The sequence below is a fragment of the Pan paniscus genome, chromosome 9 (genome assembly GCF_029289425.2).
Source record: "Pan paniscus chromosome 9, NHGRI_mPanPan1-v2.0_pri, whole genome shotgun sequence".
Lineage (NCBI taxonomy): Eukaryota > Metazoa > Chordata > Mammalia > Primates > Hominidae > Pan > Pan paniscus.
Window position 1 is genome coordinate 79,411,219 of NC_073258.2, and position 14,639 is coordinate 79,425,857.

A 14,639-nucleotide genomic window follows, 5' to 3' on the forward strand; every position below is an offset into this window, starting at 1 on the left:
CTAAGACAAAGACTAATCTCCTCCTGAGAAAGAAGGAATTCTGCCAGCAGACTGCCTTTGGACTTGAATGGCAACTCTTCCTTGACTCTCCAGCTTGTCCACCTACCCCGAGACTTTAAATGCAACAAGCATCTACAATTATGTGAGCCAATTCTTTAGAATAATCTCTCAATCTCTCTCTCTATCTCCACACACACACCCCGCCCTCAAACGTGGTTGGTCGTGTTTCTCTGGAGAACTCTAATACACAGTCCAAATCATCATTAACTCTCACGCAGATCACTGTGGTAATCTCTTAGTTTTCTGTTCCTGAATTCTTGTCTTGCTGTAACCTACACTGAGCATGTTTTTTAAAGTTTTTTTTAATCAAGCCAAATTTTGATGACTAAAGTTAGTATAAGTTTGAATTATAGTTACATAGTTAATAGTTACTAGATTTTATCTTGCTATGATTTATTAATTTATTGATGAAACACTGATTATCAACTATGAACCAAACACAAGAGCTATAAAAATAATTAGAACATGGGTCTTGCCTGGAATCTGGGGAGTGTCTATATATAGACATATAATATGTCTATATATATATCCTATATATATAGGATCTATATAAGCAGATATAAATTTAAAAAATTATAATATAGTGTAATAAATACAGTGATAATGAATAAAGTTCAAAAAGTATAACATCTACTTACATTAAAAAGTTGTTTTTTAGCATATGTTCTAATCTGTCCTTAATAAAAAAAAAGACAAAAAAGAAAATTTTAAAAATATAATTTTATTCATTATGTATAATTAACACATTAAACAGTAGATGTATTGGGCTTTATCCATAAAACTAATTACCTTTTGGCCAGGTGCTATGAATTTGTGACAGAGTTCAACATCTTCAGGACATTTTGAGAGAACCATCATTGTTGTAGCCTTGAACAGTTCCTCTATAACCTAAGAGAAATGAAATAGAATCACCTGACACATAAGCAATTTTACATGAAAAACCTGTTCAGGACTCAATAAGGACCGCATTCCAGGCTTTAGCAACTATAAATCCACCAAGTCTTTTAATCCTTGAATGTACCATGGAAAATTGGTTCAGTTTTCCAGGCATCTCAATTTCCTTGGTGGGTGGCAGGGAGGAAGAAAAAAGGAAATGTTTTAATCTTATGTTGACAGTTTCAATGCTGGTAAAGAAGTGAGATGTCAAATGAACAGCTGTAACTCATCAATGCCTCTCTAAATTTCAATAAACTCACTTGTAGAATCAGGGTAATAATAGCACCTAACTTACAGGATGTTTGAGAGAATTAAATGAGATAAACCATGTGTCACACTTAGCTTAGTACTGGCTCAGAGAAACACACAACAAACATCAGTTGTTGTGAACAGTAAGAACATTTTGAAAAGTGGTTCATTCGCTCGTCGGTAAATGAAAGTCAACTTTAAAATTACAGAAATGATGATATATCTAAATATAAATATATACATTTTTGCTTTGCTAATGGCCAAAATAAAAATAACATAAAACAGCATACAGCAAAAATCAGTATATACGAACTTATTCTCAAGACCAGCCTAGGCAACATGGCAAAACTCTGTCTCTACAAAAATAAAAAGAAAAATTAGCTGGGCATAGTGGTGTTTGCACCTGTAGTCCCAGATCCTCAGGAGGCTGAGTTGGGAGGATCACTTGAGCCTGCGAGGTTGAGGCTACAGTGAGCCATGATCACGCCACTGCAACTCCAGCCTAGGTGACAGAGTGAGATCCTGTCTCAAAAAACAACAAAAAAAATTATTCTACCATGGGTGCCCATAGGAGACTCATAATAGAAGCTTGTTCTTAGAAGGAAAAAAGTGACTGGAATGAAAAATATTTCTAAAATGTTTTTATTCACAACAAACATTCTTGGTTTTAAATCAACAAGACAATATTAGGTCTTCTAAATGGTGTATTCATAAAGGTGCACATATGTATAAAGTACAGGCTGCCTTAAAGGCAGGTATCTTCTCTTCCTCTGTTGCATACTAGTAGATCCTCTTGAGGCTGGAAGCATAGTGAAGGCGTAACTGTCTATTGAAGTACATTAATATAACCAGATACAGGAAAACACTTAAATACCAGTGACAACCAGATCTATTTCATGATGTTTCAGTCATTGTTAGTGTTATTTATTTATTTATGAGACAAGGTCTTGCTCTGTCACCCAGGTTGGAGGGCAGTGGTATAATCACAGCTCACTGCTGCCTTGATCTCCTGGGATCAAGCGATCCTCCTGCCTCAGCCAACTGAGTAACTGGGACCACAGGCATGCATCACCACACCCAGCTAATTTTTTTGATATTTAATAGAGATTAGGTCTCGCTATATTGCCCAGACTGGTCTCGAACTCCTAAGCTCAAGAGATCCTCCCTTCTCAGCCTCCCATAGTACGAGGATTATAGGCATGAGCCACTGCACCTGGCCTAGTGGCATTTACTCTAGACATCTTGCTAAGCTATACTGCATTCCTGGTTTATTTTCTTACATTTTATTTATTTATTGTTTTTTTAGACGGAGTCTTGCACTCTCACGCAGGCAGTGGTGCAATGGCTCACTGTAGCCTCTGCCTCCTGGGTTCAAGCAATTGTCCTGCCTCAGCCTCCTTAGCAGCTGTGATTACAAGTGTGTCTCACCACGCCTAGATAATTTTTCTATTTTCAGTGGAGATGGGATTTCACCATGTTGGCCAGGCTGGTCTTGAACTCCTGACCTCAGGTGATCTGCCCACTTTGGCCTCTTAAAGTGTGGGGATTATAGGTGTGAGCCACTGCGCCCAGCCTATTTTCTTACATTCTATTACTATGGTCATTTATTTTTCCAACCAACATGTATATCTAATTAAGTAAAAAAAAAAAAAAAATTGGTGAGCATGTGGCTATTTAAGGCACTGATCACATAAAATAGTAATGACAACTAATTTGGGGGGGGGGTGGGAAAAAAGAATCAAAAGACTAGATAATAGTAAAGATAAATCTGAAGGGAATAAGCAGAATTAAAGTAAACTTTCTAAGGATCTTGTATCCTAAAAAGGGGAGAAATGTTTAACTTTCTTTTTTTTTTTTTTTCCTAAGACAGAGTCTTGCTCTGTCACCCAGAATGGAGTGCAGTGGTGCCATCTCAGCCCACTGCAGCCGCCATCTCCCAGGTTCAAGCAATTCTCCTACCTCAGCCTCCTGAGTAGCTGGGATTACAGGGGTGTAGCACCACACCCAGGTAATGTTTGTAATTTTTTTGTAGAGACAGGATTTCACCACGTTGGCCAGGCTGGTCTCTAACTCCTGGCCTCAAGTGATCCACCTGCCTCAGCCTCCCAAAGTGCCAGGATTACAGGCATGAGCCACCACACCTGGCCTAACTTTTTATTTCATGTAAAAAATATAAGGTAAACCACTAAAACAATAAAAACAGAATGTATAGATTGTAAACTATTGGAGGAAAAGAAAGGAAAATAAAGAAAACCAAATGAATCCAATGGGGAGGGTGAGAGGGGTATGGGGTAAGGAATAACTTGATGAAAGGAGAACAACAGGAAGCTAAAGATCCTTCACCTTGAGCCTGTATCACCTTCAATTCAGCAGTGAGATAAATAAATTACTAAGTAACATAATGATTTATGCAGGCTCATATGCCTCAATCACTTAAACAAAGCTAATACACATTGGGAGGAATAAAGAGCAGGTGGATTAGATGATATGCCTGCACTGTTGAGGGACACAGTACACCCATTTGTAAGATGAAGACTTTGACCACTGGGGTTGTTAAATCATTGTCTTTCCTGAGAAGTACATTTCCAGCAGAATAAGAAAATCACTGGCTGCCCTAATCTTGACATTCACAATATACTCCACAAATAAGTTAAAAAAAACCCAGAAACCTAACAGAAGGGTTAGCGTAACTCAGATGTCTTAAAAATGTTAATTAGTTGTACTATAACAGCAATATCTAATTGCTTATAGCTCATAAGGGGAAAATATTCTTTGTTAGAACATTCTGATTTAATATTTAAGAGACCACTCTGTATAAAGATGCTAATTTCCAAGGAAAGTAATTTGTAAAAGGAAGAAAATTAAGAGACGCAGATTACTTTTGGGGACAGCACACTTTTTTCTAGTCTTCAGGAAAAAAGTGTGTATCACAATTAACTAAATCATTCAAGAACAGTATATACCCTGACTACCACCAGCGGAGTACCAAATAAATAAGAACTGGAGTAGCAAATCATGACACCAAAACATGAATATTCTTAAGTGTCAATTTATTATTAGTTTCATGAAGATCAACATTAAGACTCATGAAATTAGTCAGAAACCTTTGTGTGTAATTATGTAATGAACTATCCAAGCTGGGACACTTTTGAGAGTCAAAAGAAATATTAATAATTAAACCACTTTATTTCTCTAGCTGTCCAAGATGAAATAAATTGACTACAACCTATCTCTCTAAACAATTATAACTTAAAAATATGGTCAGACACAGCTAAAGCAGTGTTAAGAGGGAAGTTTATAGCACTAAATGCCCACATCAGAAAGCAGGAAAGATCTCAAATTGACACCCTAACATCACAATGAAAAGAACTACAGAAGCAAGAGCAAACAAATTCAAAAGCTAGCAGAAGACAAGAAATAACTAAGATCAGAGCAGAACTGAAGGAAATAGAGACACAAAAAACCCTTGAAAAAAATCAATGAATCCAGGAGCTGGTTTTTTGAAAAGATTAACAAATAGGCCGCTAGCTAGACTAATAAAGAAGAAAAGAGAGAAGAATCAAATAGACACAATAAAAAATGATAAAGGGGATATCACCACAGATCCCATAGAAATACAAACTACCATCAGAGAAAAGCATAAACACCTCTACGCAAATAAACGAGAAAATCTAGGAGAAATGGATAACTTCCTGGACATATACGCCCTCCCAAGACTAAACCAGGAAGAAGTCCAATCCCTGAATAGACCAATAACAAGTTCTGAAGTTGAGACAGTAATCAATAGCCTACCAACCAAAAAAGCCCAGGACCAGACAGATTCACAGCCAAATTCTACCAGAGGTACAAAGAGGAGCTAGAACCATTCCTTCTAAAATTATTCCAAACAACAGAAAAAGAGGGAGTCCCGTAACCCATTTTATGAAGCCAGCATCATCCTGATGCCAAAACCTGGCAGAGACACAACAAAAAAAGAAAATTTCAGGCCAATATCCCTGATGAACATCAATACGAAAATCCTTAATATAATACTGGCAAACCAAATCCAGCAGCACATCAAAAAGCTTATCCACCACGATCAAGTCAGCTTCATCCCTGGGATGCAAGGCGGGTTCAACATACACAAATCAATAAACTTAATCCATCACATAAACAGAACCAATGACAAAAACCACATGATTACCTCAATAGATGCAGAAAAGGCCTTTGACAAAATTCAACAGCCCTTCATGCTGAAAACTCTCAATAAACTAGGTATTGATGAAACATATCTCAAAATAATAAGAGCTATTTATGACAAACCCACAGCCAGTATCATACTGAATGGGCAAAAGCTGGAAGCATTCCATTTGAAAACGGGCACAAGACAAGGATGCCCTCTCTCACCACTCCTATTCAACATAGTGTTGGAAGTTCTCGCCAGGGCAATCAGGCAAAAGAAATAAATAAAGGGTATTCAAACAGGAAGAGAGGAAGTCAAATTGTCTCTGTTTACAGATGACATGATTGTATATTTAGAAAACCACATCGTCTCAGCCCAAAAACTCCTTAAGCTGATAAGCAACTTCAGCAAAGTCTCAGGATACAAAATCAATGTGCAAAAATCACAAGCTTTCCTATACACCAGTAATAGACAAGCAGAGAGCCAAATCATGAGTCAACTCCCACTCACAACTGCTACAAAGAGAATAAAATACTTAGGAGTACAACTTACAAGGGATGTGAAGGACCTCTTCAAGGAGAACTACAAACCACTGCTCAAGGAAATAAGAGAGGACACAAACAAATGGAAAAAAAAATTCCATGCTCATGGACAGGAAGAATCAATATCGTGAAAATGGCCATGCTGCCCAAAGTAATTTATAGATGCAATGCTATTCCCATCAAGCTACCACTGACTTTCTTCAGAATTAGAAAAAACTACTTTAAATTTCATATGGAACCAAAAGAGAGCCTGTATAGCCAAGATAATCCTAAGCAAAAAGAACAAAGCTGGAGACATCACACTACCTGATTTCAAACTATACTACAAGGCTACAGTAATCAAAACAACATGGTACTGTTACCAAAACAGATATGTGGACCCATGGAACAGAACAGAGACCTCAGAAATAACACCACACATCTACAACCATTTGATTTTTGACAAACCTGACAAAAACAAGAAATGGGGAAAGGATTCTCTATCTAATAAATGGTACTGGGAAAACTGGCTGGTCATATGCAGAAAACAGAAACTGGACCCCTTCCTTACACCTTATATAAAAACTAACTCAAGATGGATTAAAGACTTAAATGTAAAACCCAAAACCATAAAAACCCTAGAAAAAAACGTAGGCAATACCATTCAGGACACAGGCATAGGCAAAGACTTCATGACTAAAACATCAAAAGCAACTGCAACAAAAGCCAAAATTGACAAATGGAATCTAATTAAACTAAAGAGCTTCTCACAGCAAAAGAAACTATCATCAGAGTAAAGAGGCAACCTACAGAATGGGAGAAAATTTTTGCAATCTACCCGTCTGACAAAGGGCTAGTATCCAGAATCTACAAGGAACTTAAACAAATTTACAAGAAAAAAACAAACAACCTCATCAAAAAGTGGGTGAAGGATATGAACAGACACTTCTTAAAAATTTATGCAGCCAACAAACATACGAAAAAAAGGTCATCATCACTGGTCATTAGAAAAATGCAAATAAAAACCACAATGAGATACCATCTTATATCAGTTAGAATGGCAATTATTAAGAAGTCAGGAAACAACAGATGCTAGCAAGGCTGTGGAGAAACAGGAATGCTTTTACACTGTTGGTGGGAGTGTCAATTAGTTCAACCACTGCGAAGACAGTGTGGCAATTTCTCAAGAATCTAGAACCAGAAAAGCATTTGACCCAGCAATCCCATTACGGGGTATGTACCCAAAGGATTTTTAAATCATTCTACTCTATAAAGACACATGCACACATGTTTATTGCAGTACTATTTACAACAGCAAAGACTTGGAACCAATCCAAATGCCCATCAGTGATAGACTGGATACTGTGATAGATTGGATACTGTATGCACCATGGAATACCATGCAGCCATAAAAAGAATGAGTTCGTGTCCTTTGCAGGGACATGGATGAAGCTGGAAGCCATCATTCTAGGCAAACTAACAAAGGAACAGAAAACCAAACACTGCGTGTTTTCACTCACAAGTGGGAGTTGAACAATGAGAACACATGGACACAGGGAGGGGAACATCACACACTGGGGCCTATTGGGGGATGGGGGACAAGGGGAGGGAGAGCATTAGGACAAACACCTAATGCATGTGGGGCTTAAAACCTAGATGATGGGTTGATAGGTGCAGCAAACCACCATGGCACATGTATACCTATGTAACAAACCTGCACGTTCTGCACATGTATCCCAGAACTTAAAGTAAAAAAAAAAAAAAAAACCTCTGGTCAGAATACAAAGAGCAACTACCTAAGGACTCAGAAAAATAAACAATGATAGGCGGAATGGGAACTAGTCAACTTGATTAATAACCTGAAATGGAGATGAATTTTAGTTGCATTTTTACCTCCTTTGTCTCCTGGTTTTGATTTGGGGATAAAACGTTGTTGATCTGTTTAGTAGGCATAGGAAGCAAAACTTCTAGAAGAAAGCTCCTACTACTAGTCTGGTAAAGTCCCTGTAGGATAGCGTTTTTAGGAAAATCCTTGGTTGTTTTGTCCCCCACTCTTTTCTCTCTTCTGTTCCTAGCCAAAATGTAGCCCCAGTTGTGGAGTGGCACTGTCAGGCACCTAAAACACCAGGAGAAGACCTACTTCTCCAACAGAGGAACTGGGAAAGGCAGACTGCTGTTTTGAAGAGTGTGGATGTGGGTAATCTCTATTATTATTACTACTATTTTTTGAGACGGAGTCTTGCTCTTGTCGCCCAGGCTGGAGTGTAGTGGCACGATCTCGGCTCACTGCAATCTCCGCCTCCCAGGTTCAAGCGATTCTCATGCCTCAGCCTCCCAAGTAGCTCGGATTACAGGCGCATGTCACCATGCCCAGCTAATTTTTGTATTTTTAGTAGAGACAGGGTTTCACCATGTTGGCCAGATTGGTCTTGAACTCCTGACCTCAGGTGATCTGCCCGCCTCGGCCTCCCAAAGTGCTGGGATTACAGGCGTGAGCCACTGCACCCAGCCCATTATTTTTTTTTAAATATTTTCTCTTGTCAGTTAGACCCAATGGTGGCCACAGTCACCTGGAAATGAATAACATGGTGGCGACTAAGACCTGGGAGAAATCTTTCTGGCCAGAGAAACCAAAATGGGGGGCCAGACAGTGTGAAGGAAATTCTGAAGAATAGGAGAAGGTGACCCTCTAATTGTGTATGAAGTAACATAAGGCTAGGGCTTACCTCCAAGAAATGTATATGTGAAACAGACCCAAAGAAGCACAGTGAATGCTTCTGACAATGAACTACAAATCACTGTGCAATTTCCAGACTATGAGTAGCACACGCATCAGAAAGACTCAAATAGCATAGCAGAGGCTTTGAAAACTTAACTGACATGGAGACCAATGCCAATAGAAAGTAAAATAAAACTTACAGTCTGAATCTAACCAGTCTAATAACTGGTAAAAACAACAACAAAAATAATTCCATTTCCAAAGGATTTTAACAGAACCCAGAGTGTCAGAACACAACATTAAAAACAGCCAGGATATACTTAAAAATTACCGGACATACAAAGAACCAGGAAAATCTTATGAATTCTCATGAGAAAAAATAATCCACAGACACATACACATAGAAGACTCAAATACTGGAATTATCTGACAATTTGATGCAGGTATTATAAACATCTTCCACAGGTAAAGGGAAACATTCTTAAAGAGAAAGACAGAACTTCTCAGTGGAGAAAAAGAAACTAAAAATAAATAAATAAAAATTTTAGAATTGGAAAATATGTGAAATAAAAATTTCATAGGATGGGCTCATTATCACAATGAAGACAAAAGAAGAAAGAATTAGTAAGTTTGAAGACAGTTCAGTTGAAATGCCCCCAATTCTGAATTACAGAAAGAAAAAATACTAGCCAGCCATGGTGGCTCACGCCTGTAATCCCAGCACTTTGGGAGTCTGAGGTGGGCGGATCACTTGAGGTCAGGAGTTTGAGACCAGCCCGGCCAACATGGTGAAACCCCGTCTCTGATAACAGTACAAAAATTAGTCAGGTATGGTGGCAGGTGCCTGTAATCCCAGCTACTCAGGAGGCTGAGGCAGGAGAAATGCTTAAACCCGGGAGGTGGAGGGTACAGTGAGCTGAGATCGCGCCACTGCACTCCAGCCTGGGCAACAGAGTGAGGCTCTGTCTAAAAAAAAAAAAAGAAAGAAAGAAAAAGGGAGAGAGAAAGAAAGAAAGAAAGACAGACAGACAGACAGACTCGTTAATAATAAGCAGAGCATCACAGCACCATGGGACAATATCAAAAGGTTTTACATTTGTGTTACTGGAGTACCAGAAGCAGAAAAGACAAAAAAGGGCACAGAAAAAAATACGTAAAGAAATAATGGCTGCAAACTCCCCCAAGTTGGCTAAAGACATATTCAAGGAGCTCACTAAATCACAAACAGGATAAACTCAAAGAAAATTATACCTAGACATATCATAATCCATGTGCTGAAAACCAAAGACAAAGAAAAAAATCTTGAAAGAAACCGAGAAAAATGACCCTTTACATTGGAAAAAACAATTCAAGACTGGATTTATTCTCAAACACTACAGAGGTCAAAAGACAGCAGACTATATTTAAAGTGCTGAAAGAAAAGAACTGTCAAGCCAAAATTCTATATCCTGTGGAAGCATCTTTCAGAAATGACAGTAAAATGAAAAAATTCTCAAGTGAAGAAAAACTAAGAACTGATTGCCAGCAGAAATGCTTTTAAATGTTAAAGGAAATTCTTTAGGCTGAAGCAAAGTGACCCCAGAAGGAAATCTGGAACTTGAGTAATGAAAGAAGAACAACAGAAACAGTAATTTACTATCATTACCAAATGTAGGTAAATACAACAGATGTTTTTTTCTCTTCTGAAATTATTTAAAATATGTATGGTGATTGAGAGCAAAAATTCAAACATCACCACAGGTTTTCAAGGTATGTGAATTGTGATTGGCAGAATAATATTTATCCCTCTGCCAAAGCTGTCCATGCTCTAATCCCAGAACCAGTGAGTGTGTTAGCCTACCTGGTAAAAAAAAAAAAAAAAAAAAACTGTGTATGTGTGATTAAGAATCTTTAAATGATAAGATTATTCTAGATTATGTGGGTGGGACTAATGTAATCACAAGGATCCTTTACGTGAAAGAGGGAGGCATGAGGGTGGTGAGAGTTAGAAAGATTTGAAGATGATACCTTGCTGGTTTTTAAGATCTGTGAGCCAAAGAATGCAGGCAGTCTCTAGAAAATGGAAGAGGCAAGGGACCTAATTCTCCCCTGAAGCCTCCAAGAGGAATGCAACTCTGCTGACACCTTTTAGCAGTGTTGGATTTTAGACCAGTAAAATCCACTTTGGACTTCTCACCTCCAGAAGTATACAACAATAAATTCGAGTTGTTTTAACCCACCAGGTTTGTGGTGACGTGTTATAGCAGCAATAGGAAATTAATACATAGAACTTGTAATGCATATGGCAACTATAAGATAAAGGGGTGAAGGTAAAGGGAAATACATAGTAGTAAGACTGTTGTTTTACTTGAAGTGTTAAAATATTAAGTAGAATACGGAACAGAATAGAGGATTCTGAAATAGATCCATATATATATGACCAACTGATTTTTGACAAAGACCCAAAAGCAATTCAATAGATGAAGTTTAGCTAACAGCCTTTTCAACAAATGGTGCTGGAGCAAGAAGTTATCCAGAGGTAGAAAGGAAAGGGGAAAGAGAAGAGAGGAAAGGAAAGGAAGGGACAAGAACTTCTGTCTAACGTTACACAAAAATTAACTCAAAATGGATCATAGACTTACATGAAAAATGTAAAGCTAAAGCTATAAAACATCATAAAATCCTTGAGATCTAGGGCAAGGTAAAGAGTTCTTAGACTTGACACAAAAAGCATAATCCATGAAAGAAAAAATGATAAACTAGATGTCATCAAAATTAAGGGGATGAAAAGTCAAGCTACTTATTAGGAGAACACAGTCAGAAACCACACATCCAACAAGGAACTAGTAGCTAGAATATATAAAGAATTCTCTAAATTCAACAGTGAAAAAAACAAGCAAGCCATATGGAAAATGGGCAATAAAAATACATCTCACAGGAGATGACATATAGATGGCCAGTAAGTACATGAAAAGATGCTCAACATCAATAAGCATTAGGGAAATGCAAATTAAAACCACAATGAGATACTAATACACAGCTCTTAGAATGGCTTAAAACCACCACATATGCCTGACAGTACTTGGTACTAATGAAGAACTAGAACAAGTAAAACTTCCATACATTGCTGGTAGGAATGCAAAATGGAACAGTCATTTTGGAAAACAGATTTCTTCCCTATAAAATGAAAGAAATTTTGTAATTTATATAAGGAACATAAGTAACCATGGACTTTGGTATCCATAATGGCAGGGAGTGGGGAGGGTCTGGAAACCAATCCCTTCTGGATACCAAAAGATAACTCCACTTAGGAGTAAATTTAACCAAGATCTGTATAATGAAGACTATAAAACATCACATCAAACACTGACCTAGTAATCCCACTCCTAGGAATTTACCCAAGAGAAATGAGTCTGGGTGGCTGTGGCTCACACGTGTAATCCCAACACTTTAGGAGGCTGAGAGGCAGGAGGATCACTTGGGCCCAGAAGTTTGAGACCAGCGTGGGTAACACAGTGAGATCCTGTTTCTACAAAAAGTTTAAAAAATAGCACCTGTAGTCCTAGCTTCTTGGGAAGCTGAGGTGGGAGGATCACTTGAGCCCCAGGAGTTCATGGCTGAAGTGAGCTATGACGGCACCACTGCACTCCAGCCTAGGTGACAAAGAGTGAGACCCTGCCTCAAAAAACAAAAAAACAGAAATGAAACTTTACATTCATATAAAACCTGCACATAAATATTTACGGCAACTTTGTTCATTACTTTCAAAAGCAGAATAAACTAAATGTCCTTCAACCGGTGAAGGGATAAATCAAAACTGCTTCAGACACCTATTATGCAACTCTCAGGGAGTAACGTCACTGAAGCTACCTCCTTGCCCAGGCCCACCCCATCTAAAGCCACTGGACAAGTAACTGTTCTCCTGGGATAACTGATCTCTCTGGAGTAGTCCAACCCTTTTTAATCAGTTCCCAACTTATTTTGGAATATATCTGAGACAACACCAGCAAAGGCAGTACAAGGTAATGCTCTGAATAAAATGACTCTGTGTGTTCTTCTGGTTCACAGTATTCCTGGACATTAATCACCAAAGCTTAAGAAACTAGCCTAAAAATCCATCAGTCAGGGCATCTACAGATAAAAACAAAGTCAAGAAATGGAAGAAAAAGAGAAAATGAGACTGGGCATGCTGGCTCATGCCTGTAATCCCAGCACTTTGGGAGACTGAGGCAGGCGGATGGCTTGAGCTCAGGAGTTGAAGACCAACCTGGGCAACCCCGTTTCTACCAAAAAAGTAGCTGGGCATGTGGTGTGTGCCTATAGACCCAGTTACTCAGGAGGCTGTAGTGAGCTGAGACTGCACCACCACACTCCACCCTGGCAGACAAGAGTGAGACCCTGTCTCAAAAAAAAAAAGAATAAAGAAAAGAAAATGAAATAAAGAAATGACTAATTTTAAACCCTAAGTTTAGATTGAAATGCTCCGGTTTAGAGCAGAATAAAATAATTTCATGGCACTGTTGACTGAATGCAAAGGTGAAAATCTGTAACTGAATTCTGCTCACACTTACTAAAAAGGTATGTAGCTTAACCTATCTATTCCTCAATGTTTTTACTAATATAACTGAGAAAAATAAACGATATCTTGCAACCCTGTCATATGGTAAAATATAATTGTAGAACAAAGATTAATAAAGAATTAGGGGATGGGCTCAAGTGAAAGCTACTTAAGGAATGCCACTGACTCCTTGTGAAGCTCAGATCCTGAATCCCTACAGTCCAGAATATGGTTGTTCAACAGCAGCACTACTGATACTTGGGGCCAGCTAATTACCGGGGAGAAGGTGGCTGTGCACTTTAGGTTGTTGAACAGCACTTCTGCCTTTACCAACTACATGCTAGTAGTGACCACTCTCCCCCTTCCCTGCCCATTCCCTAATAGGGATAACCAAAAATGTCCCATGGGGACTGATCCAAAATGCTCAGTGGGAAGTGTAAAGGGAGTATGGAAGTGAAATGCTATATTGTGTGGCCAGAATGCCCCTTCAGGGCCAAGTGCCCTATATGGGAATCCAGGAATATTACTAACTGCTGATGGTTTATAGTTGAGTGCTTCATTAGGAACTGTCGAGACCCAAAGGTACTGCCTTACTCAAGGTTATGCCCCTTCCAGTGGCTAATCACATCCAATGATTGGTTGATATGGGAAGGCACAAAGTGCTAACGCCTTGCTTTTAGATGGGACAACTGTTCCCATCTGGTTTAGGACCATTCCAGTTCCAAAGTTCTTCACAGAAGAAGCTAAGGCCTCTGTTTGTAAATGGATCACAGTTCACACTTCCCACTGTTCAATGTGACTTTCTTCCTTTCCTTATGAATGCTGTTCTCAAGAGCACTCCCTAATAACGCCCCTGCCCACACATCTCTGCCTTAGAGAGTTTTGTTTACTAGGAAATCCAACTCAAGACAGGGTAATAAAATAATTAGTCTGTTCTATTTGTGATATATATGGTATTTATGTTTTAAGTGGAAATAGGTCATTTACTGGGTAAGAGTAGAAAGACATAGAAATGAACAGAAAGGAGAGTTGATGAAAATCACTAAAATAAACATCCCATAATTACAAATCCAAACTAGGATAGTAACCACAATGCTTCTGAATAGACAATTCATAATTTAACAGTTAACAATTCCTGGGTATTTACTAAGTGCCATAAATTATGCTAAGTACTTCATATATATATATATATATATATACACACAGACACACACACACACACATATACAGATTTTATCTACCTGATCTTCTCAAGTAGCCTATAAAGTAGGAATTTTTATTCCTATGTATTGGAATTTTGATGAAGACACTGAGGCCTAGAGAGATTAAGTCCCTTGTCTAAGTTGGTCACATAGCATGTGAGTGGTTAAGCATCAAATCTTGGTCCATTCAATTCCACTTGTGTGCACTGTCTGGATTATATCTACAGCCTCCTAACAAGGCCTCTCTACTTTT

General features: G+C 38.4%; 1 protein-coding gene across 4 annotated transcripts in view; it reads right to left on the reverse strand.

The window, feature by feature from the left end:
* NARS2 (asparaginyl-tRNA synthetase 2, mitochondrial) overlaps positions 1-14,639 on the reverse strand; it is a 138,224-nt gene that overhangs the window by 41,727 nt on the left and 81,858 nt on the right. For all 4 annotated transcript variants that reach the window (XM_003805159.5, XM_008968356.4, XM_055094730.2 and 1 more), the window contains exons 8-9: positions 850-948; positions 699-736 (exon numbers count right to left, since the gene is read on the reverse strand). In XM_003805159.5, coding sequence (XP_003805207.1) covers positions 699-736; positions 850-948 — 137 coding nt within the window. The remainder of the gene's footprint in view (positions 1-698; positions 737-849; positions 949-14,639) is intronic.